This window comes from Lissotriton vulgaris, chromosome 11, assembly GCF_964263255.1.
Source record: "Lissotriton vulgaris chromosome 11, aLisVul1.2, whole genome shotgun sequence".
NCBI classification, from domain to species: Eukaryota; Metazoa; Chordata; class Amphibia; order Caudata; family Salamandridae; genus Lissotriton; species Lissotriton vulgaris.
The window spans coordinates 1,011,453,799-1,011,478,160 of record NC_141699.1 but is presented as its reverse complement, the minus strand read 5'-3'; the positions used below and the strand labels follow the sequence as shown (position 1 = coordinate 1,011,478,160).

The window sequence follows — 24,362 nt, the reverse complement described above, 5'->3', positions numbered from 1 at the left end:
GAGTACACAAATTGTGGACTCGTGTAAAATAGTGCGTTTTTCTTTTTAAGAAAAAACGCTTTGTTGCGGCACTACCGCTTCATGGGCACCAGTGCTTCCAAGACGGCAAGAGTCCGTCTCTTGCAGCTTCTGATCATCAGGCGGAAAACCTACTTGATTCCGGCTGGAGGTGCCCCGAGGAACTCCTCTATTGTTTTTGTAGGTAATCCCTCTTACCTGACCAGATTTGTCAGCTACCATGCAACCTGTAACTTCCACAAACCAATCTTCTTTTCACTGGTGAAGTAGTGGGCACCTCAGACTGGGCTCACCCATGGTATGTCGATTGTGTAACTCACTTGTTCTAAACATGTGTATATTATAACCTTTTGACAAACAGGCAGCGAGACTGATGTTGCCTTTGTAAAACTCCACCTGTACCTCTATGACATCCACACCTGTTCGCCTGTGACTACCTCACATCACTGGTACACCATGTGATCATTGTACTAGCGGATGTATGCTCCAATTGGGTTGACTCACGACTATGGATGCTTGTTTTTAATGTCATCTCTGTACCTTTTTGCTCCCCTCTATCTAGGTCTACCACCAAAGAGATGTTCCTCGTGTCTATGTAAAGTATGCAGGATATATTGTTTTTAAAAAAATATATTTTTATTGAAATTTTGTGGACACAATATACATATAAATACAAACACTTATAGCATTTTTAGCGCATAGAACCCCGTGACAGTACATTGCGTATCGTAGTTAGGTGAGTGTAACGTCTGTTTTGCATATTATTCACAGTCATGGTTCACACATTTTTCAATGCACCCCCCAACCCTGTGAAGAGTTGAATTAGGTCTTCATGGTGCTGATGAAATGTCATGATCCATTATGGGCTGTAACAGGCATGAAACATGTTGACCTTGCTATGCACTACTTCTGTAGCTAAATCGATCATTACATCTATTTTATGCTCACATTACGGTTTTAACCTTGACAGAGGGACCCAAGTACTAAAACTTCATTTCCTATACGGATCCCTTTAGCCAATTTTAATATACTGCCAGAAGAACAGGACACCTCCCCAAATCAAAAGCCTTTGTTCTGACTTGAACAGTTTTCACACCTCAATAAGGTGATGGTGGGAGCCAATGTCCCCTCTAACTTTGTTACTCTGTTTGCTGCAAAGGGCCTCTGTGCACCGCAGCCAAGGTCATGAGCGTTAAAGCAAGTGAAAAGACTCTATGCAAGCGAGCACAGAGCACAAGCTTCCAAAATTATTGGTATTTACTCCAGTGTCTGTTTGTATGTAAATAGCTGCAAAATGGTTCATTTATCAATATGTAATCGTCATTTTTTAGGCAAAGTATTTAATGTTATTTCATTACAAACTAACATGGTCTCATCATCACCTTGTCCTTTGTGCTCTTCTATGCCAAAAACTTACCTAACAACTGGCAGAATTTGTCAGATGACCTACAGAAAATGCAGAGGTCCGGATTGTCTCGTTAGGAGAGTGTTATTTAGCATAGCTCCAAGACTGTCACATTGAGACCAAATTTATAGGCTATCTAAATGAGGTAAATGTATACACACTGATGCCAAATGAAACTAATTTACCTCGTCAGTTCTTATCTGAAAAATCTGGAATGGACCCATTTTTTCTGACCTCTATTGAGCCATACCCGAGTATTATTTTACAACTCTGGGCCACTGAGTGGAGTGAAGCTCAAATAGTAGCCTCAGAATAAGCTGAATAATTTCTGCTTTTAGGAAAAACTTACTAGCTCAGCTCTCCAAAGTCATGAAAGTGATCTTCAAGCAAGTCTTCAAGTCCCAGCATACTTGGCAATATAGAGTTAAAAACCAGTGTTGCCTGAAAGTCGCCATCATGGCACGGGTCAGTTGAAAGACATACATGCTTAATTTTGCTATCACAAATGATTTCCCATTCTAACTGCAAAAAAGACACTGAGACAATATTTCAATCTCTCATCTTTAGAAATATAGCGGCACCAAGAGGGGGAATGTGAGTGCAAACACCACACATGAAGTACCTGCACTTGGTCATTTTGGACTTGGATATCACCTCATGCTTTCCCATTCACAGGTTGTGTGCTTTCATTGTGCTGGCATACAGGCAGCTATTCTCAGCCTGTGCACGACCCATGCATGCCAACAGACCCGATTCAGCTGGGAGACAGCCAATTTTTGAAATCATAAATGGATTTATTGTCACTTTCTCCTGCATGAAATTGCCTCTGCTTCATTACAAGCTATTGGGGGAAATAAACTCCCCCAATTTGTTTTCAAATCTCCCACTTTCCTATTCTAAAATATTAACATGTATTATGACCTATCTTGTTTCACCGGGTGATTCACTCCTTATTTCTCTGAGACTGGGAGGAACCCCAGTAGGCATGTCTCTGCAACAACTGATTTGAGGAAAAATAGGTGCGCCAATTTCTTTGTACACACTCTAACATATCTTGGAAATTCTACTGTGACCTTATCAAGAATCAACCATTTTCATTTTTTCAGCCTTAGATGTGTGATAAATGTTACAATGTGACCTAGACGCCACGGCGTGTCCGCTTAGCCTACCGTACAAAAAAGTTGTCTACTACCTCTGCTTTGCGCACCTAGAACAGAGCACATGCCCTTCACATACATGTATGAAATAACTAGAGAGATGAACAATCGCTTGGGTTCAGTTTTAATTGGGGCAAGATTATTGCTTTATTGGTGAGAAATGGAGTAGGTGGGTTGAATTTTACTGATCACCATACATGTTGGGGAGTAGAGTAAACGAGAGATGTATTTTGTTATGTTTGTTGGGAAGATCAGCAGTGATGTGCACAAAGGTGACACTTGGGTCACTTAAAATTTTTTATTGACCTTTCTTAAGATCTGCATGAAATAAATTGTGTCAGAATCTTAAAATGCTTTATTTAACAGGCTGAACTAAAAGAAGAAAATAATATTCTATTGAAAGGTCACTCCTCCTTTGAACAAGCAGCTGATTAGATCTCTATCTCTCTCAGTGCAGTCTACTGTGCACAATTATGGAGAGGCACTGTGTGCTGGTGGGATCTATACTGCACACACATGCATGTCGCAAAGCCTACAGGAACATAGGTGGGAGATCATGCAAATGGGGCTTTAGAGGCTTTAGACAGGAAAAATATAACTTTCTAAAAGTACCTTTTCCAAAATATTTCTTAGAAATCGTACTTCACCAGTGAGTTGGGCGTGGAATACATATTTTTTGAAAAAAACTAGAATGAAATTTGTAGCTGTCACCAAGCCAGAGATAGCAATACATTTACCATTGTATCACAATGCTTTCTGGTGGAACAGCCAACTTTGGCCACATGGAAGATAGCTTGTTGGGCATTTTCAACATAAGAACATCTTTATCAATAAACCTTTATGTATCCTACTTTTAAATAACATGCACCCTGCTCTATGGGCAGTAAGGCCTTTTTAGAGGTGACTTATTAATATTCAAAAGGAAGGTTTAGGCTTGTCAAAATTGGTTATATTTAGGGTTTACATTTGCAGTTTTAAATTTCCCCAGGCAGGCTACAGTTGAGACCAGCTCTCATATTTGCATGTTACTGTAGAGTAAGTAGCACTATCGGTGCAACAGTCCAATAGTGACATTTAACTTACAGACCCTGGATACACTTTGTACCATATACTAGGGATGGGGTGCTGGGCGACCTATTTAAACATGAACCTGGAATCTGGGCACCCTACCTCATGGTTTTATTCAATGCAGTGCTGGGAGGAATGAAAATACCAGATACTTGGCTGGGAGCGGAGGTGGTCCCGATATTTAAAAAGGGGTCGCCTCTGCTCCCAGCCAACTATCGCCCAATCAGCCTCATTGATGTATCCCAAAAGCTGTTTAGTAGATTAGTTCTCAATAGGCTGTTAAGCTGGATGGAGGAGACTGACATTTTAAGCCCTCTCCAGGCTGGTTTTAGAAAAGGAGTCTCAACAGTCGACCAAATACTAAGACTGAATATCATATATTGGAAGACGGTGCTTTCAGAAGGTTGGACATTGTATGCGGTCTATGTGGACCTTCGCGCCGCCTTCGATTTAGTTCCCAGGGCTAAATTGTGGGCGGTGCTGGCTGACTTGGGTATCCCAGGAGACATTCTCCATGTCTTAGTCAGGCTGCATACTAACAACTATGCCCGTGTGAGATATGGAAAGGACGGCAGATTGACAGACAGATTCCCCGTTCACAGAGGGGTAAGGCAGGGCTGCGTTTTGGCACCGACCCTGTTTTGCTTATTTGTGAACGGGGTGATAGAGCACTTGAATAGGATCCCTAACATCGATGCGCCACAACTGAACAGCAGCAGGGTGCCAGCGATTATGTTCGCGGACGACACCCTGCTCCTGTCAAAAACACCAATGGGGCTGCAGAGGGTTCTGAATGGGTTTCTGGGGTTTTGTAATGAAAGGGGCCTAGAAATAAACCCTTCTAAGACCAAATTTATGATCCTCAATCCCAGACCCAAACGCTGCCCAAATCCCCGCCTAGGATCCACAACCCTAGAAAGAGTACATGTAATAGAATATCTCGGCATAACCCTCAACCAGAACCTGACTTGGTTGCCACATAAAACAAAAGCAACCACAAAACTAGTCCAGAGAGCAGGTGCCATTACAAGAATCGCCAAAAAATCTCCTCTCCGGCCATTGGCACCCGCCATCCATATCTATGAAGCCCAAGCCCGGGGGGGCATCATTTACGGGGGTAAGCTATGGGGACACATACCATTACATACTGTACAGGTTGCAGAAAATAATTTCATAAGACAACTGGCTGCACTTCCCCCGAGCACTCCTTTACTCCCCCTAAGAATGGACCTGGCATTACCACCAATAACTGAGGAACTGGGCCTTAAACCCCTGACCTACTGGAGGCGCCTGTGGAGCAGTCAAGAACTGGTACACTATAGAAGTGAACTGCAGGAACTCCTGAGATTAACTTATGCCTCCAAAATCCCATGGATAAAGTACATTAGGGACATGTGTACGTTTCTCGGAGTCCCAGAGTTATGGTCCAACCCGGAAGCAGCGGCTGTAAGGCTCTCCAGAAAGGAACTCTCAAATCTGTTTTATTACGCTATGCTCCAGAAATCTATCAATTCTACTCGGGATGGATCCCTAACGGACACATTCATTAAGACAAAAGACTTCTATAGTCCCGAATATGTATTAGATGCTATGACGCCTGTGTCTGCACGGAAGATCTTCATGCAATGGAGATACGGTTCTCTCCCCCTGAGGTCCCTTACTAAATCCTGGCAACCTGGACACAGGGGTGTGTCCTGCATGCAAGTATAAACTGGAAAGTGATCTCCACGTGGTCCTGTTCTGCAGAGCTTATAGCGGAATTAGGAGATATTGGTTGGTCCCCTATTTGAGGAATTTGGGCTTCCGCACCTATGCCCCGGCCTACAGAGTCCTAAAGACAGACTTATCGGCACCAACGGTGTTCGTAATGGCAAAATTCCTGACGGCAATGTGGCGTTTACGTGCAATAATTATCAGGGACACCAAAGCTGCATGAACATTTCCTCCTTTTTTTTTTAACTAAAATGCAATTCCTAGTAATCTGATTGTAATCATGAGTCTGGGGAACTTCTTAACATTTATAACATACTTTTATAATGTTTTTAATGATGAAAACTATTTGTACATCTTTTATGATCTTTCATGATCGAAATAAAGATTATTTGAAATTGAAATTGATATACTAGGGACATATAGTTAAATTAACCATCCTAATTAGGGGTATAGCCACTTTATAAATGTCTAAAGAGTTGGAACACATACACTGGAGCCTGGTTAGTAGAATCCCAATGCACACGGTCAACTGCCTGCATCATTCCGCAAAATGGGGGTAATCATTCAAAAAGAGGCCTTTTCCAAAAGTCAATTTCACCTGTGGAGTCCACACGGTTCCATAGTGTCTCCTATCATCTTCAAAATCTACATTGAACCCATTGGACTCTATTCAGAGACAACAACTTCTTTATTCACCAATATACCTATGATACACAAATGTACATGAAAGTCTCCTAAGCTTCAGACATCCAACCTCAAACAATGCCTGCACCTCATTCAATCCTGGATGTTAAGCACCAACATGAAGCTCAAACCTACCAAAACAGAATTCCTATTACTTTGCAAAGACTAACAAGCAAAACATGGTACAACCCTAGCTCAATGACATAAACCTAGATGTCTTTGAACCCAAACTTTCACTGAATGCCAGGTCAGAGAGGATGTGGCTTAACGGCTAGAGGGACCAACTTTGAAGCTGGGGAACGAGGTTCAAGTCTGGCAGAAGGTTCAAACATCCTGTGATTCTGGGCAAATGACTTAATCTCCCCAAGCCTAGAAATGAATGTGGGCATTTGTAATGCAACAGGTGCTCATGTAAAGCCCTCGGATACCTTCGGGTTGAGTTTGCGCTATATAAACTGGCAACAAAAAAAAAACTTGGATTCACCAATCTCATCCTCAAGGAAAACATTGATAAATAAAGACAGCCTAATCAATAATCTCTGTTTTGAGGCAAGTGAAACCATTTCTTCTACAAAGCAACTTCAGAGCTCCTTTCCAAGCCTTCATACATTTGCATCGGGATGCTGGTAACTCCTCTGATACTGTACTATGCTAAGGTAGAAGAGCCCTTCACCTAAGCCGGAAGAGTAGAGAGGTATTCTCGGGTGTAGATACGTCCTCCCGAATCCAATATTAATCACTTAGGGCCCAATTCACAGAACTAACTTAAGACAAAATCCTAAACCTGCTACTTTTGGTATTCACATAAGTTAGGATTTTGTCTTAAGTCTGTCTTAAGTTTGTCTTAAGACAAAATCCTAACTTCTGTGAATACCAAAAGTAGTAAGTTTAGGATTTTGTCTTAAGTTAGTTCTTTGAATCGGGCTCTTAAGCACTAAACTCTTGTGGTGTCAACCGCTCAAGATCGGGGAAGGAAGCAATTCCCTATTGTTAAATAACCCTCACACACTTTAGTAGTGCCATGCTTCATCACCCTGACCTAAGGTCAGGATGGGCATAACCATATTCCAGGGAGCACTTAAGAGAGATAGGCCATGGGGTCTAAAGATTAAAAATCCTCCTCTGTCTCCAGGTATCCCTTTATTAGTGGAGTCGCAGGGGATATTAAAAAGAAATTAAATAGGGTCGTCAGGAGTTAATGGTCCCATGACCCTAATGTCATGCCAACATGTTTCAGCCCTATTAGGTGGCCAACTTGGGTCCTGGGCTTTCTTCAGGGTGAAATGGGGTTCCCACCCTGTGTCTTCAGTGAGTATGTTTCCCTATCGTTTTCCAAAATGAGGGTGCAGGAAGCTGCACTCTCGTGAAAAGATGGAAGGTATGCTTATCTCCTATCTAGTTCTGTACTGTTTTGTATCCCCCCCTGTTCAGGAGCATTTATTGTGTTTCAAGAGTCTGGGGTAGTGCGGGTAGCCTTGTAGTCAAACGTTCATCAAAGGTCCTGCCCCTCCTTTACACCTACTTGGGTCTCGCATCTCCAGGTAACTCCTCTGATACATGGCCTCCCAGACTCCACAATGGGTCTCCTTAAGCACTCCTAACAGACTGCAGTACATCTCATCCAGGATCAGAAATATGATCACATAACCCCCGCTAGATGGTACTTTATTGGCTAACTTTGTCTGCCTGCATAGTCTTCAAAAACAGCTGCATCAATTACAAAGCAATCATGCCCAGCAAAGCCCCTTATTTTGTGGTGGACAAAGACCACCATCTCTAGCGACTCTCGGCATACACGTAGCCAGGCCACCATCAAACTGGAGCCTCTGAAGTCTAAAAAAGAAATAAACAAGATAGAATGCCTTTTCCATATTTGCATCTCAGATCTGGAGCAGCAACATTTATTCAGTAGGACCATCCCAATGCTGCTCCAATTTAGGAAAGAGTTGAACGCACACCTCTTGAAGAACACATCATCACAATGCAGTACCAATCCAATAACCAGCCATCCCTCCTATCACTTGTTAGCTGAATGCTTGCTTATATCCTGCACAGCACTCCTTTGGCTTTTCAGCTAGGTTCATGCTACACAAATACCACATACATACAGTTCTTTGCTTCCTGGTCAATTCTTCTCAACATATACCTTCACTTTCAGACGAAGTTCACAAATCTATTCACAGCTTTGCTCTCCTCTTGCTCTGCTGGCTTCATCAAGCCACATTCCTGTGCTCCCTCCACCCTGTTCTGTTCAACTAATCATCATGCCTTGTCGCAGTGCATGGCTCGGGTGTGGCTCCATTACCCTTGACACCAGATACAGTACCACGATCAGTCTTTTCTTTTTTGAGGTCTAGCATTCAAGACCTCTTGTATATACTTTAGTATATACCTGTGTAAGTACTTTGTGGGCTCTGGAGATCAGCCCTAGGAATTGTCTGCTCCGCTTAGGGACTTTTTTTCTGTTCAACTGCCTCTACTTAACTGTCTTAATAGAGAAGGACCAGCAAAGGTCAGTAAAATACCAGAATTTACTTTTTGCTGAGGGACTTTATTTTTTTTATTTTTCTGGCAACTGCCTCTATTTAACTTTCTTGATAGAAAAGGACCAGCAGAGGTCAATAAAATAGCAGAATAAATTTAGCATTCGCTAGATTCCAGTCCATAGACATTGTCTTCCACGAGCACCCGTAAGACAATAATTCTCTTTTCAAAACTTGTATTTTCAGTGACATGACCACCGAAGGCCCTGATTTTATATTAAAAACAGAGCTTTGGTTATACAATTTCCCGCTAAAAGGCAATATTTCTCTCCATGGGTTCTCATACCTGGCGTGTCACACAGTTGTGTGCTTACTTTCCCTTCATGTTAAAGAACAGTAGATGTTTTAGCACCCAGGCTAATGTGCTGCATAACTAAATACATATAAGGTCCCAAAGGCGAGAGCGATTGCATTGCAAATGCTTGTTTTTCTGGAGTTTTATATAGCATGAACTAGACCCGGTATCAGAGCGCTTTACATGAGCACCAGTTTCCTTACAGATGAACACATTCATTTTGATTAGGCACAGTGAGATTAAGTGATTGGCCCAGAATCACAGGATGTTGAGCGTTGTTGCCAAGACTTGAACCCGGTTCCCCAGTTTTGAGGTCCACCGCTCTAGCCTTAAGGCTACATCCTCTCCCGATTGGGTGAGATTTAAATTAGGACTTTCCGGCGACAAAACACAAGCCCTCGTGTCGGTTACAATCGCAATTCTCTAAAACAAATCAATATCCAGCTGGGACTGAGTTTATTCCATCGCAATTTGGGTTAAAGTTTACTGCAACTTGAGACACTTCAAGCGTCGTTAACGTGCAATAATACAGGTTAAAGTTCATAAAATGGCTGCCTGTGACTCTTTTCTACAGATGGTACCTCTTGAGTTCGTACTGTTCTGTGCTATGCATAAGAACATTAATGCTCATTTAACTTGATTTACAAACGATTAAAAGTGATTAAAAATGGCGTTCTGCACAATATAAAAAAGGTCCCCAGTAAAAAGGTGTTTCCTGTTTCTATAACACGTCCCCTCCATGTGCTTGGGCGCAAAGCACGACCGGTCTTCCAACCAGGAAGGCCAAGGCAATAACTTTAATAAGCGCATGAAACTCCATAGCTCATTAGCATAGCACATTTAAATGTGCCGTAATGGTCTGCGGGAAGAAGAAATGCAATTTCCATAGCATTAGATTTCCCTCTCACCAGGCTGATGGACGCTAAATGATGAAAGGTGATGCTTCAGGCCTCTGGAGCAAAGGTGTATAATTTATTGCTGGAATGCAACGCCATGACAGCGGAGTGGAACTGACAGCCATGTCGGGGGCTGCCCATATGTTCACTTGATGGCTACAGACGGTTGCGGAGGAAGGAACGGTCGTGACATAAAGTGGTTGTAAAATAAGGGCTGTGGAACTGCCTCGTGTCTGGAACAGAGGAGGAATTTAACTGTTTAAAGTTACTGCAGGAAGCTATGCGCTGTGTCTGTATGTGAGACAACTTTAACCTTTCAGTTTCAAAAGAAAGCAAACAACTCATGATGTCCATTCTATTGAGGTAGGCAAACCACCTTAATTTCTCTTTTGTTGTTAATTGCTTATCTTTTTTGTAATTTATTATGCTTACTTTGTCTATTTTGAATGATACATTTCTGATGTAATTGTACTTTTATCTCTTTATATTGTTATGTAACTTTATCTCCCTCCCCCTTGCTGCTGTAGGATTTGATGATTTATCATTTTGATTGTTCCTTCATCTCTCCAGTTCTCTTTTTGGTATTTTCTCTGATGTTCAATAAACTCAAACTTAAAAAAAAAAGAAAGCAAACAAAATGTTGTATGGGTAAACCAAACAACGGTAAACATCACTTAGCACGAAGTTTTCACCACGCAGTACCTTTAGCACGCATCCCTTACAACGCAAGTCATTACCACGACTTGCGCTGGAGGGCGCTAAAGGATTAAAAATAGTAAATTTACAATCCCAACACCTTCCCTAGGGCCCACGGGGACTGGTGTTAGAATAGTAAATTAAACTATTCGAAATCCGCACCCCCAGCGCAAATCGTGGTAACGACTTGCGTTGTAAGGGATGCGTGCTAAAGGGATGCGTTGTGACGGTTCGCGTTGTACCGTCATACATCCCCACACAACACTTGCTCACGGTTCTCCACCTGCAGAGGCTAAAATATGTTCCTAGAATAGCTGGGGCCCTATTACGTATAGCGCCCACTTTCCATGTTTGCTTCATTACACACCTTCAAAACGGGTGAGCCATGCGCAAGCATTAAAAGTGTGCCCTATTAGAATGAATGCGCTGTCCTCAGGGAAGCTGCAAACTCGTGATACTCTATGCCAGCTCATTCAAGTGAAATTCCGAGCAGCAGCCGTGTTTCACTTTGCAGGCGGTATCCGGCCTGCACTTTTAAGAGGGATGAGAGATCCTCTTGCAGACGGGTGCAGAGTGACCCCTCCAGAGGGCTGCCATCAGGGGGCGCACTGACAGTGTGCCACGTATTTGTGGAGAACTGTCAGTCCACCTCCTGACAGCTTCCGTGCCTCTGAGCACACGTCCATAATACGGCGCAGGCACAGAAGTAAAGAGTTTTCTCATTTTTATGGGGCTGGGCCCCATGCAAATGAGGGAACGCCCTCTTGAGAAAGCGCTGGCACAAAATGTGCACCAATGCTATGTATTACAGAAGGGGACACACAATCGTCTGTGGCCCCTTCTGTAATACCAAAATGCCTCGGGCGCACAAAGCGAGCGCAAGCGGCCATTGCACCCACGGGGCACTTCAGTAATACGGGCCCAGGTGTTCGTTTCAGATGTGAAATAATCCCTCAGACACTGCGCTAAAATTCTAGCTCTCCACTGGAGGCAGAAGGATACACTAAACAATGAACAGCATGAGGTGCGAGAGAAATAGTCTCCTAGGTGGAGCCAAAGCAAACTATATATATATTTTAAAGCCTAATTTCACATAGGGCAGTAGAAGCATTAGAAACTCTTTGCAATAAATCATGCTTTATTAGTAGACTGTATTAACACTTCACCATGAATCCCAAGCGTGCATGCTTTTGTTCCTTTCCTGGTGAACAATATATTTTTTTTGTCAAAATCTAGCCAGAGCTTAATTTGTGCCACTGTTTGCAAGTGTTTGTCACTCTCCTTTATGCTTCCACAACAGTCTTATTTTAGACCTAGAAACATTGGGAAGTTGTCTCTTTATTTATAACAGAGCTCTTCAACAAAGTGTTGAATATACTTCAAAACATTATAAAATCAGCAGGTCCAGGCCATTGGTACAGTTTGAGATGACCTGGAATAGTTCTGAATGTCAGGCGTGTATTGTGCGATGATAAATGTTTGGGAGTCGTGGCACAGTCAGTTGGTTGTGACAACCACAGTGACCTCTCAAGAAATACCTCAGTCCCGGTCACTCATATTTTAGTAAATTAAGCACTGAACTATACAAAATAGATCTGTTATTGGGGGTAATGCCACACTACAAGTTGTTCCAAAGGTCGTGTGCTCCACTCCCTAGGTTAACCATTCTAAAAAAAACACATAACAAAATGGCACTATCTACTGTTGCGGGAGAAGCACTCTGAAAATAGTAAGGGTAACTCCGATTTAATCCCTGTTACAATTAACAATAAAAACACGAATACTGATAGCGATCAGGATTGAATAGTTTATTTTCTTCTCATAGTGTGAATGATGAATACAGACAAAATAGTCAAAATATATCAAGCCTCACTCATGTATTTTGACTTTGTTCAGCACAATGCTAAGAAGCTCAAACATAAGAAACACAACAAAAAGTACTGTGAGCGGGGAAACATCTCTGTTGTATATACCACTCTATGGTTGTGGGACTGTCTGGTACTGGAAAGGTCTCACTGGGTGAGGGTTCTAGGCGGGAGGTTCTAAAATATTAGGAAGACCTGCCTGGGGTTTTGACCGTTGCACTAAGACCTTTACGTGAACTTGAATAAACTCGTATTTAATCATATTCCTGACTCCTGGTCTCAAGAATTTCACTTACCTGTGGGTTGCACCCAAGAATTATATATCAATGCTCTTTATTTTCACATTGAATGAGGATGCTCATTAATCTGGTGATCATTTAGAGTCAGGCGGCTGGAATAAACAGTCATACAGTGGCAGTTCACCAGCTCCATCAAGCTAGCAGTCGCCCTACCTCATTTTGGGGTGGAGGCACCACAGTGTTTCCACTGCCAGAGGGTTAGAAGTTGGGTTTCTGGTTGGCAGAGGTATGTACCCTGTCCAAGCAGGAACCACAAGCCAGTCAGGGTAAGTCAGATACACATCCCGAATTAACCTGTGCTCACACTCTGGTAACTTGGCACAGAACAATCAGGCTTAACTTGAGAGGCAATTTTTAAAGTATTTGTGCAACACGTGAAACAGTAAAACACCACTCAAAAATATACTACAGCTGGTTAGAAAAATAGAGCTTAATTTAATGAACAAAAGAAGATAAAAATGACAAAAATCCAATAAATAGAACTTGAAATATGCACTATTAAAGATTTAGGTGAAATAGCACATAAGAGCTGAATCGCCAATTGTGGTTATCTGGTCATGCCAGGCTGGGACTAAGTCCCAGGTCGAGGTCGACTGTGATGGAGCATGGGCCAGCTACAGGACTCAACTTCGCTCGCTGACCACAGTACCTTAAATCCTGGCACAAGGTCTTTGCGTTGTCCGGAATTTGTTTCGAGATGGACCGCAAAAAGCAGAGAACCTTTGGCCCACTTCCAAGGGTCCAGGACTGGGATGGCATCACATGGCAGGGTAGACTCACAGACGTCAGAGTCCAGGAGATGTAACAGGTGATTTGGAAGTATTTTGTATCCCTGAGACTTCAGAAAACAGTAGGGTACCTGCAAGCCCACCCTTGGAGCCACTTTGGTCCTGGGTTGGAAAGATGCAGGTCCAATCCTTCTCACTACCTGGCAAGGAGGCCAGTACCCAGCAGGTAAGCACAGTAGAGTAGGAGTCCAGCAAAGTGGCAGTCCTTTCAGCAGCACAGCAGTCCTTCCTCGCAGAATATCCACAGGTCCAGAATTGTACTTAAGTGGTAGTGTCTGAGATCCAGTATTTATCCTTTAGTACCCTGGTTCTAGGAGGTGGAAGAAGCTTCTAGAAAGTGATTTTGAAGTGCAAGGAATCTCCTTCATCCCCTGCCCTGGCTCCAAGCTGGCTGGTGTGACAATACAAGGTTGTTAGGACTATTGTGTGGAGACAGGGCACGGTCTATTCAGGTACAAGTGGGGACTGTGCATAGCTCCATCCCCTCCATCAAGCCAGTTAATGACCCATTAAGGTTCATAAAGCTACACCTAATTTCCCTTTATGTGTGGCTGTAAAAAAAAATGTACAAGGCCCAGCTGTTACCCATCTCGGGCATGTATTCAGAGACAGGCAGAAGGCATAGAATGGTTAAAGTAAGAAAACGGCAACTTCCTAAAATTGGCATTTTCAGACATACAACATCAAATCCAAATGTACCATGAGTTGTGATTTTAAATTGAGAGTTCAGAGACACCAAACTAGAAATATCGATCTTTTCCCAAGTGTAAATTACACTTATAATATGTAATATTATAATCCAATGTTAACATATGGCAGAGACTTTTATGAATTAAAAAGGAAGGTCTGAGCCTGGCAAAAGATGTAACTTGCCAGGTCGACATGACAGTATAAAACTGCACACACAGACTATGCAATGGCAGTCCTGAGACATGTTTAAAGGGTTACTGAAGTGGGTGGCACAATCAGTGGTAAAGGCCCACTAATAGCATTTAATTTACAGGCCCTTGTCACATGTGGTGCACTTTACTAGAGCCTTATAAGTACATTAAATATGCCAGTTGTGGACAAGCCAATGTTACCATGTTTTCAGTGGAGAGCAAAAGCACTTTAGCACAGGTTATCAGTGGTAAAGTGCCCAGAGTAGTAAAGCCAACAAAAAAGAATTCATCAAAAAGGGGAGGAGGAAAGCAAAAGATTTGAGGAAGACCCTGCAGAAAGGGCCAGGTCCAACACAGAGGCTCAACTGTTTCCACAATTGGAATCCTTTGACAGGGCTAGAACCAGCCGATCATACTCAGACATCCTGGGCTAATAATGTCAGGGATACCACAACTAAATTTCCTTGCCTAGGACCCCATGGAAAGCATGGAAGCTTGAGCACGGATATCAAAAAGTTAACTCTTATGCACAAAGAGCAACCACCATGCACATCAGAAACCTTTTCCTTTGTTTTTCACAGCCAAATGTTTGCTTCCGAGTTTGTTGTTTTAAAAAACAAGAAGGTTTGCAGAGCAGACTCTTCTGGTTAAAGAGAAACTACTGCACTTGCCATTGACCACAAGGCATTCCATTTGTAGCCAGGGATCTCACAATAGGACCGTTTGTGCTCAGCAATGGAAGCAGAAGTCATAGCATCCGATGACCTCGCAGGCTGGTGTGCCACCCACCATTCTCTAAATAGTCACAATAAACCTCTATGTCTCTTTCTTTTGGTTTTGTTTTTTGCAATGAAAGCCATATAAAAATGTTCTTTGATCCCATGATGTTTAAATTCCTGCGTATCTATCCAGATTAAAGAAAAAGTTGGTTCTGTCGGGTAGTGAAACAACTGATTTGTCAATTCTTCAAGAAGCTTTCAAAATGATTCTTAAATGACTGTCATAGTGAAAAAGTGCAACATGTGACAATAGTGAATAGTGCTCATGTGACATATACAATATGTATCAAGTTGACTAATTGCAGCGTCCCTGAAAGCAGCCGAGAATCGCATGGACGATTTCATTCACGTCTTCGGATTTGAGGACTTCAATTTATTTCAATCCAGTCCAGGTGACTCATCTGCACTTGAACTCCAGGAGTGTCGTGCTTGATACACCTGTCTTGAGAAAGACCCGCTGTGACCTTATTCACCCAGGCACGCGAAGGGTCGAAACGTCGACATCATTTTAATTGGCCCCAATACTCCAGAAACCCAAATTGACAAGCAGCACAATGGATTCTGTAAATTTCTATTAATGGATGGCCTCTTTTGAAAATCAACTTTGTATATATCTGTATAAATTGTCTATATTGGAAATCACTAGTGTACATATTGTATATGTCACATGAGCACTATTCACTATTGTCACATGTTGCACTTTTTCACTATGACAGTCATTTATGAATCATTTTGAAAGCTTCTTGAAAATACAAAGATATAAATAGTTCTATACAGGCCTTTCTTTTCATTTAATGTAAGAACCTGTTGTGAATTCCTGTCAGAGGGAGGAGGTGATATCGCATGCAAATAGAATTTACAAATCAGTTGTTTCACTACCCGACAGAACCAACTTTTTCTTTAATCATAATTCACCCAGGTTCTGAGGGACACAGGGTCAACCCCAGTTTTCTTGAAAATGTGTATCTATCCAGTCATAGTTGGTAATCACTAAATATAACCTGGGCGGGTCAACTAATCTGGTTTATGTTTTCAAATGAGTATGCTCTTTTCTGCCTACAGAAAGAATGCAGGAAAACAATAGGGTTGTGCAAGAGAACAATAATTGCCTAAAATGTGCTACTATATGAACAGGACATTTCCTACAGCTGACACAGAATCACATCTGCCACAAGACTTCACGTACATTTTTCACTAAGGGGAGATGGATCAGAATGCTTTCTGGAGATTTATCAGAGACAGTGGGGTGCCAGAAAAAAGACTATCCTACTTTTTAATAAAAACCAAGGTATGCAATTATAACTCCAAGATTGGCAGTGAGTGGGCAACACTGTAATTTTTAATAACAGATAATACAGATGTGAACATTGGCTAAAAATGCACATACACCATGCAGTAATCTGTGGTATAAATAAATTAAATTGCATCCTGAGCTCCACTTACTTCATTACGTATGAACTATTCCTTAAAAATTGACAGTTGAACTAGTACAAATTTGGACAAACAAAACATGCACATGGGTATTATAATTAGTGCACTCAGGATCATTCTCAGGAGTACCATAATACTTGACTGTGTTTACACGTAATCACAATCCACCAAAAAGATTAAGGAAAAATTTACATAATGGATACCCAATCAATACTATCGGACAGGGTTGTATATGGTTCGGAATGAGGAAGCAGTAACAAGTTGCATAATTCTCAACAGAGAGGAGTGCTGTTTACCCAGATGATGGCTTAAATCTTGCACCTGGGTTCCTAAAATAATCTTTAAGTTTCAAAAGATAAGTGTATTGAATACATATAAAAAAGAACATCAATGTATCAAGTGAGAAAACATCAAAATACTCTGCGAAAGGTATCACTAATGGCATATAGCCCTGAAATCACACAAGAGGAGAACATTTATGGCAGGAATAAAAGAGTAAAAAACAGGCTCAAGGGTTGATAATAGGATCATTCTTAACCTGGGTAATATCAGTCCAACTTCTCAAAACCTCATGATCCAGATTGAGGCTTTTCAAGGCAATGTGCAAACTGTTATGAAAAGTAGGTTTACGTGACAGGGCCAACTCAACTTAAATGTGGCAAATTCTCAAAGGGTATATACAATGCTGCCTGCTTTAGGTGTGACTCCCACTGAATGACTTTCCCTAAATTTGAGCATAGATGCTGGTAATACTCAGTTCTACGCTTAAAGAATGTATTGGTCAGCTACTTCTCCTGAACCTAAAGACTTCAAGATTGCATTTTCTGCCATTTTCATTCTAGAGTGTTCAAGACATCGTAGCACAGTATAATTTCCCTGTGACCTTTTGATTTTTCTATCCTGTTGAGCTAAATAAAGCTCTCATGCCTGTCACAAGTGATGTAGCTTACTCTACCAAGTGCTTTATCTGTAGATGGCAGGGCAGATTACAGAAACACTACAGGATAAGTATAATTTGTCATCCTCCCAAACGTCAGGCTCTATCTTCCATTTAACATTTATCATTTTATAGTGCTTTTCAAAAAACATTATTTTACTCTTAGTTGCATCCTGTTGTAGGAAGGAGTTCACAGAATAGGTAAACAGTTATTGTATAATCCATGTTGAAGATCGATGGGGGATTTCTCCACAATTACACCATTATCCATAGGTAAAAAATATGAAGTTGAAATCCCCCAATCTACAAGGAAAATTTCTAGCATTATGAAAGGCTGCGGTAGATCATGTGTGCCTATGGGGAAGAGCAGGGGTGTCAAAACTCAGCACTACTTCAGTGAATTGGAGGGCTCTATTCTATTCAATTAAATACCTTCTGAATCCATGAGGGCTCAACCATAAGCACTAGACTGTAGAGCAACTACAATCCAAAGTATCCCTTTGTAAATTTTGAGGCAAAACAGCATACGAAACAGTCATGGTCTGTCATTAAGTCAAAAGCAGTGGGACAATCAACAATGTTGAGCATACTGGCCGCCCCATTTGCTTCACATATTTGTCCAGTGTAATTCCAAATACTGTGAAATTATCTAAACAAGAGGACTGAAAACAGAAGCCTAGTAAAACTAGAGGTACAGATGTTATGTTCTCTTACCCAATACTTTACCAGCAGCCTCAAGGACGGGAATTTGGCAATGGGTTGGCAATAGAATATCTTTAGGTCCCATTTAAATATTTGGGGACAAACTGCTTAAAAAAGGAGCTCAAGCAGTATACTCCAGTTATTGGTATCATTCTTGTGGAATGAAATTGTGGTGTATTCAGGCCGTTGTGCATTAGAATTTCTGGCCTCCTTAAGAAGACTCACAGTTGTTACTGAACAGATGCTTCACTTCTGAACTCATGGTGTATGGGAAAGTTATCAGAAATAATAGGTCTACTTCGGAGTTCACAGCATACCTTTTTTTGTAGTCAATCCAAACATCCTCTACAATTGCAACACTTAGATGAAAAAGCTTAGGTCAGATGTACTACCAGATAGGTTTCACAAAAAGTGGTCACAATTTGTGCACTGTCTTTTCATGCACCCTACTGTATTTGGAGACCCGATCTATGTATTAAAAGGTTTGGTAATAAAATACCGAATAGTAGTTGGTCACAATTCGACTTGCCTCAAGAATATCAATAAGGTAGGTTGCAAATTGTGACCCACTAAGATTATTTGCCATCAGAGGCATGGTGGCCTGATTGGGTCAGCATATCGTCATGTCTGGGATTGCTTTTAAACCAGGCAATCATTTTTAGTTTCGCCTGCACAGCTCTTTTGCGGTGCTTGCGAAATCCATTGCAAATAAAAAAAAAAGCTTAAAAGGGGCTTGGAGCCTGCCCCTTATTTACAGTTACTTACCATTGGTTGGCTTTTTATTTCCCTGCTTCTGATTGATCACAACCTTCCCCTTCACCTCAACGTCCTCCTAAAACGTTGTGTTAGTCCCTGAAGTGGAGTTTGGACCAAGTACTGGTTCCTGTGGCTAGTGGTCTTTCAATGGCCTCAGGCTCCTCTTAGTTCTTTTATTCTTTTATTTACTTTATACATGTACTCTTCGAGATTTTCCCTCTGCAGTCCCTTTCCTAACCCCCCACCGCCCACTGTTCCTGCGCTGTTCATTTTGACGGAGTTAGAGGTGGGCTTTAATATTGAACATCTTGCAGACATGTTCGGTTATTATAGCCTCAGAGGTTTTCTGACCATCTGATTGCAAACCAGGCAGGGTGACATAGCCCTGAGGGTCAATGTACCAGGCTTGGAAAACTCTGTGCTGGCTGACTCGGACTTTCAGCCTTCTGAGGTGAATACAGGTTCAAGTTCAAGTTCATGAATTTATATAGCGCACTACTCACCCAGAGGGTCTCAAGGCGCTAGGGGAAGAGGGTTCAATTTTTGTCGAATAGCCAGGTTTTGAGTTCTTTTCTGAAGGAAATGTAATTTTGAGTAAGGCGGAGGTGAGTGGGGAGTGAGTTCCAGGTCTTGGCCACCAGGAAGGAGAAGGATCTGCCACCCATGGTGGATTTTCGGATACGCGGGATTGCGGCGAGGGCTTGATTGGACGATCTAAGTTGGCGGGTGGGTGTGTAGAAGGACAGTCGAGTGTTGAGGCATTCGGGTCCTAGTTTGTAGAGGGCCTTGTGTGCGTGGGTGAGAAGACGGAATGTAATTCTCTTGTTGACGGGAAGCCAGTGGAGGTCTTTTAGGTGTCCGGTGATGTGATCTTGACGAGGGATGTCCAATATGAGTCTCGCTGATGCGTTTTGGATGCGTTGGAGTTTTTTCTGTAGTTTTGCTGTGATTCCGGCGTATAGTGTGTTACCATAATCCAGTCGACTCGTGACCAGTGCGTGGGTGACAGTCTTTCTTGTTTCGGGGGGATCCATTTGAGGTGAGTATCATTTGAGGTGGACAATACTAACCCACCTGTTTTTTTAAATGTAGACAGGTCGCTCCTGGCAGAAGCTGGTAAAAATTGTATATTGACTATGTTTGCAAGTTCAGAATGATTTCCTTTGTGTGAGGAGCCTGTATCTTCCTGACAAGACTTTTTAGAAGTCTTTTTCTTGGAAACCTCAGGAGATTCAAGTGGTCTATCTCTCCTTTTGGATGTTTCCTTAGAAGCCGGTGAGGTAGAGCTCTCCTCATCCTCAGAGACTACGTCAAATTTGTGTTTTAGTTTCTGAAGCCAAATCAGAAACCTACCCTCTCTGTCTTTGAGGGTTTTTGCAAAAAATGTCCTACAGCTTTTGCATTCTTTTACCTTATGTTGAGGGTAAAAGAAGTAGATGCAGTTTGTATGTGGATATTCAGCATGCAGCCTATTCTTACCACAAGACCTGAAGAAACCTTTCTTTGAAAAATTTGACATTCTGAGTTGAAATCTGGAATTTTGCCTCTCTCGGGATTGCTCTAGAGGGCGCAGTCACCTGACTGGCTGCTTCTTAAGTTTGGTTCTTTTTTACAAACGAAAATGGATAGGCTATTGCAGTAACTGTTCATTGAATGCTAGCCTATTGTAGTATTCTCTACTGCTTTTATATGTATACCATGGAACTCCCACTACGACGACGGGGATGATTCAAGCATATGAATCTATGAAAGATCCAATACTGGAGAAATATACATTAGTTGAGATGTCATTTTGTATGAATTTGTACGTAGGTGGTTGGATTCAAGCGGCTTTGCTGGAAGATATTATCAGTTTTGCAATTTGTGTTTGTAGTTAGCTTCAAAATATGTCCATCCTTCCCCTTTGCGTCTGCTAGCCCGAACTTTAGCTTGAACAATATATGTTTTTTGATTGATGCATATTGTAATTTTCCCCTGCCCGTTCTCAAGGGATACCGGAATACTGAATCTGAACCAATCAAGAGATAAAGAGATTTGTAGCACATATAACTAAAGAAGTATTAATCTTCTCTTCAGGACATAAAAAACTCAAGCCATGGATAAACTGATCAACAGTAAACAATTTATTTTGTGGAAAGGCATCTGCTGCAGGTTGGTTAAGAAATGTGCCAGTAGCATAGATATGTATGGAGGACTCCTGGAAGTCTATACACAGTTTCACTAAGCGATCCACATTATCACCTTTCCCAGATGTAGTTAAACAGCCAACAATCCTCATAATGATGTCAAGAAAATCTATGGCGAGTAGGGGAGTGTATTGCACCCCGTCTAACGGTGTCTTCATGATCATGTGTTAATTTGACAATGTTTATGAATGCTTCTCCATGCTCAGCGTCTGATAATTGTGCTGTGGCTTCCAATGGTTTTCCAAAATATATCTTTATAGATGAAGAATCGACTGCTGTGTAGATGACAGAGGGGGAGCTGTCAAATGTTTGCTCACCTTCTCCTGTTGCAAAAAGAACAATTGATGGACAGGATGCAGAACAATGTCATACATTCACCCCAGTACAGAAATCTGGGCCTAAAGCCATATTTTTTTTGCTCTCCATGCCTTTCCAGTTTGAACCCAGCCATATACAAATCAGTCTTGATCCTGTGCCCAATGGGAAAGGCCCAGCCCGAACTGCCAGGCCAGATCCTCCTTGTACTGGAAACAAGCATCCTAAGATGGTTTCGGGGTTTCACCTCTCATCATCCAGGATAGCTTGACTCCAGTGGCATGGAGAGCACAGGACCCACGTCTGGGCAAACCTGTCCCACTTGGGGTGACAAATACAAAAAGAAAAATTGATGGACACTTTTCTGGGATATAATGTAGTGTCTGGCCACACCCTTTTCTCTGCCCAAACTGATTGTTATGACCTCCTCTACCATTTATTACACGTTCTCGTCCCAGTAAGTGCCCCCTCTGTACATTTTGACTCGTGCTTTAGGGAGTCAAGGAATCCCCTTGTACATCCCACTATAATATCGTCCTTTTTAAATATTTGCAGGCCATTTCCAACCACATAGGAACCAAGGAAGGTCCTATCGATACGGCCATTGATCTGGCCGCATGTAAAGTATGTACTCCTTTTTTCCTTTTAGTCCCAGTGCATAATTATTCTTTGCTAGGAGATAGATACATTCATTATAATTGTATTATTTGTAGGCGCTCCTGCTTCTTTCGTGTCCTGAGGAAGACCCCACCATGAGGTTCCCAACAACCCTAACGACAGGGGTCGAAACGTAGACAATTAGCCCATGGCATTTATCTGAGCATAGGAACAATCAATGGATAAGTACAGATCCTGTGCTTAAGACCTATACGGAACCACCGATCTAACCCAGACTGTAAAGGCTATATTGAATCTCACTGTGATTGTCTGCAAGTCACAACACCTTTACCCGGTCCCCACCTTTATCCCATCACACCCATCCCCTCTAACTAATCCTTTTCCTGTTCACCTATGAGCGCGTTGATATACCATAATGTAAATGACTCTCTAATTGAAGAGCACATTTGTTTCTCTTAATTTGCATTTTTTAATCTCTCCTTGACCTAATGAAGCAATTGATTTGTTTTGAGTGTTGATTTTTTCATACCTCACCATTTAGAGATTGATCCCCAGTATTCTATGATGTGCTTAAATAAAATATGCACTGCACTTATGGACTCTTAACTGTATAGTTTTGAAATGTGATATTTATTGACATTTGTTGTCTATGAAAGCAATAGACTATGGCCACATCAATTCCAAGCAAGCAAAAGTTCAAAAGCACTTTCTAATATACAAGGATAGTCATGGAATTTCTTGACTCCAGGTTCAAGCCACTTGAATGTCTGCAAGGCATTAAATGATGCAATGTTAAAGTATAATTGGGATACTTAAGCTTTCCTCCTAGCCATCGGAAATACACCCAACTACCTAAGTGAAAGAGAACCTAGATATAGCTGCCTAGACTTAAGGATTTAATATTTATCAGCAGGGCTAATTTGAAATACCAGAGGGTATTCACCTAGCAGGAGGACATTCTGAATGTTGTGATTGCACTGGCTTTAGCAAGTATCGACATAAATGAGTGAAATAGCAAACCCTCTGTTGCGTAAATGTGAGGCGAGGTTCAAATATTAGTAAATGATAAGGGATCTAAAGAGAAAAACCAAAGAGCGATGAGATAATAAAGGAACAAAATAAAGAAGGGTGGTAAAATAGGCGGAGAAGAAGAGCAGGGGCTACGTGAGGAAGAAACAAAAAGTAATATTGGCAAGAATCAGCTCAATTGTACCGGCCTGAGCAGCTAGCCATATCAAAACGCCTGAATCAAAGGCTTTTCCTACTTTCTGCATGCAAAAACAAATAAATAAATGAAGTAAATAAACAACTAATGTTTTCAGGAAAGGAATGAAGGAGCAAAGGATGAATTGACTGTACTGGGCTTAGATTTTAAGAAAAAAAAGGGAACTACACAAATTTTCAAGCAAACCGTACTCCGCTAAGGCCCAGCTGCAGGGGAAATGAAAATGATAAATTATTCTTACCTCTTGCTGACTGTGGTGTCTGAATTCTAGGACTTTGCATGTGCCGCCCAGAACTGCTTGTAGGCCTTGGACATGCATTTTCCACCATTACACTTTGCACGAAGGCTTCATCTGCGTATTCACTTAAGCTACTGTGTGGTCTCCACTGTTTACCTTCTGAAAAGGAAGATATACATTATGAAATGGTAGAGCTACCTCTGGAATGCTATTTAACGTGAGCTAAGCCTTTCTTGTACCCCAAAATACGAAGGGACATGCTGTAAGAATTTAAGTGTATGATGGACAATACAACTGAGAGGCATTTCCTGTTCTATTTCCAGCCATGGATAAGTATGTGCTTTTGGCTCTAGGGTGTATGCTCCCCAATCTAGAATATCTCAATGTGGTTTGGTTTGTGTAACCCCTATTACTCATTACATTGGCAAGGTTACTGGGGCACAGCACCGCTACTTGATAATTGAATATATTGACGGTATGAGGACATTGATGGTGTGCATAATATTCACTCCACCGCTACTATATTCTACAGGTATGTATTAGTATGTATCAGTCAGACAAAGGGGACTTTGGACATGAAAGCACATTACAGAACAGGAGTCATCAAATCAAATATAGATGGCAGCCTCAACAAGGAAGTAGTGCAAGCCCACAATTAGAATAGTGATCATATTTTGTGATATGCTGATCATGAGAACAGTAATACGAACTTCGAACTTCGAAGCACTGTTGATAAAAGGAGTTACTAAAACACAATGTAGTCATGCTATGAGAGGTTGAGGTGGCCCTGTTGGGATTCTAACATGTGACTTGATATAACACACAGATATCAACATTTGACATTACCTGAACTCACAAAGTCATCCT

The 24,362-nt window shown here is 41.7% G+C and overlaps 1 protein-coding gene across 2 annotated transcripts in view; it reads right to left on the bottom strand.

Moving 5' to 3' along the window:
* The window catches only part of ZBBX (zinc finger B-box domain containing), a 551,428-nt gene that overhangs the window by 64,326 nt on the left and 462,740 nt on the right, over nt 1-24,362 (bottom strand). The window contains exon 17 of one of the 2 annotated variants that reach the window (XR_015300974.1): nt 23,499-23,651. Coding sequence is in view for 1 of the 2 variants with exons in the window: in XM_086944333.1 (XP_086800459.1) it covers nt 23,499-23,654 (156 nt within the window). In the remaining variant the exon portion in view is untranslated. Of the gene's footprint in view, nt 1-23,498; nt 23,655-24,362 lie in introns of both variants that reach the window. The other variant, XM_086944333.1, reaches the window with a different exon arrangement.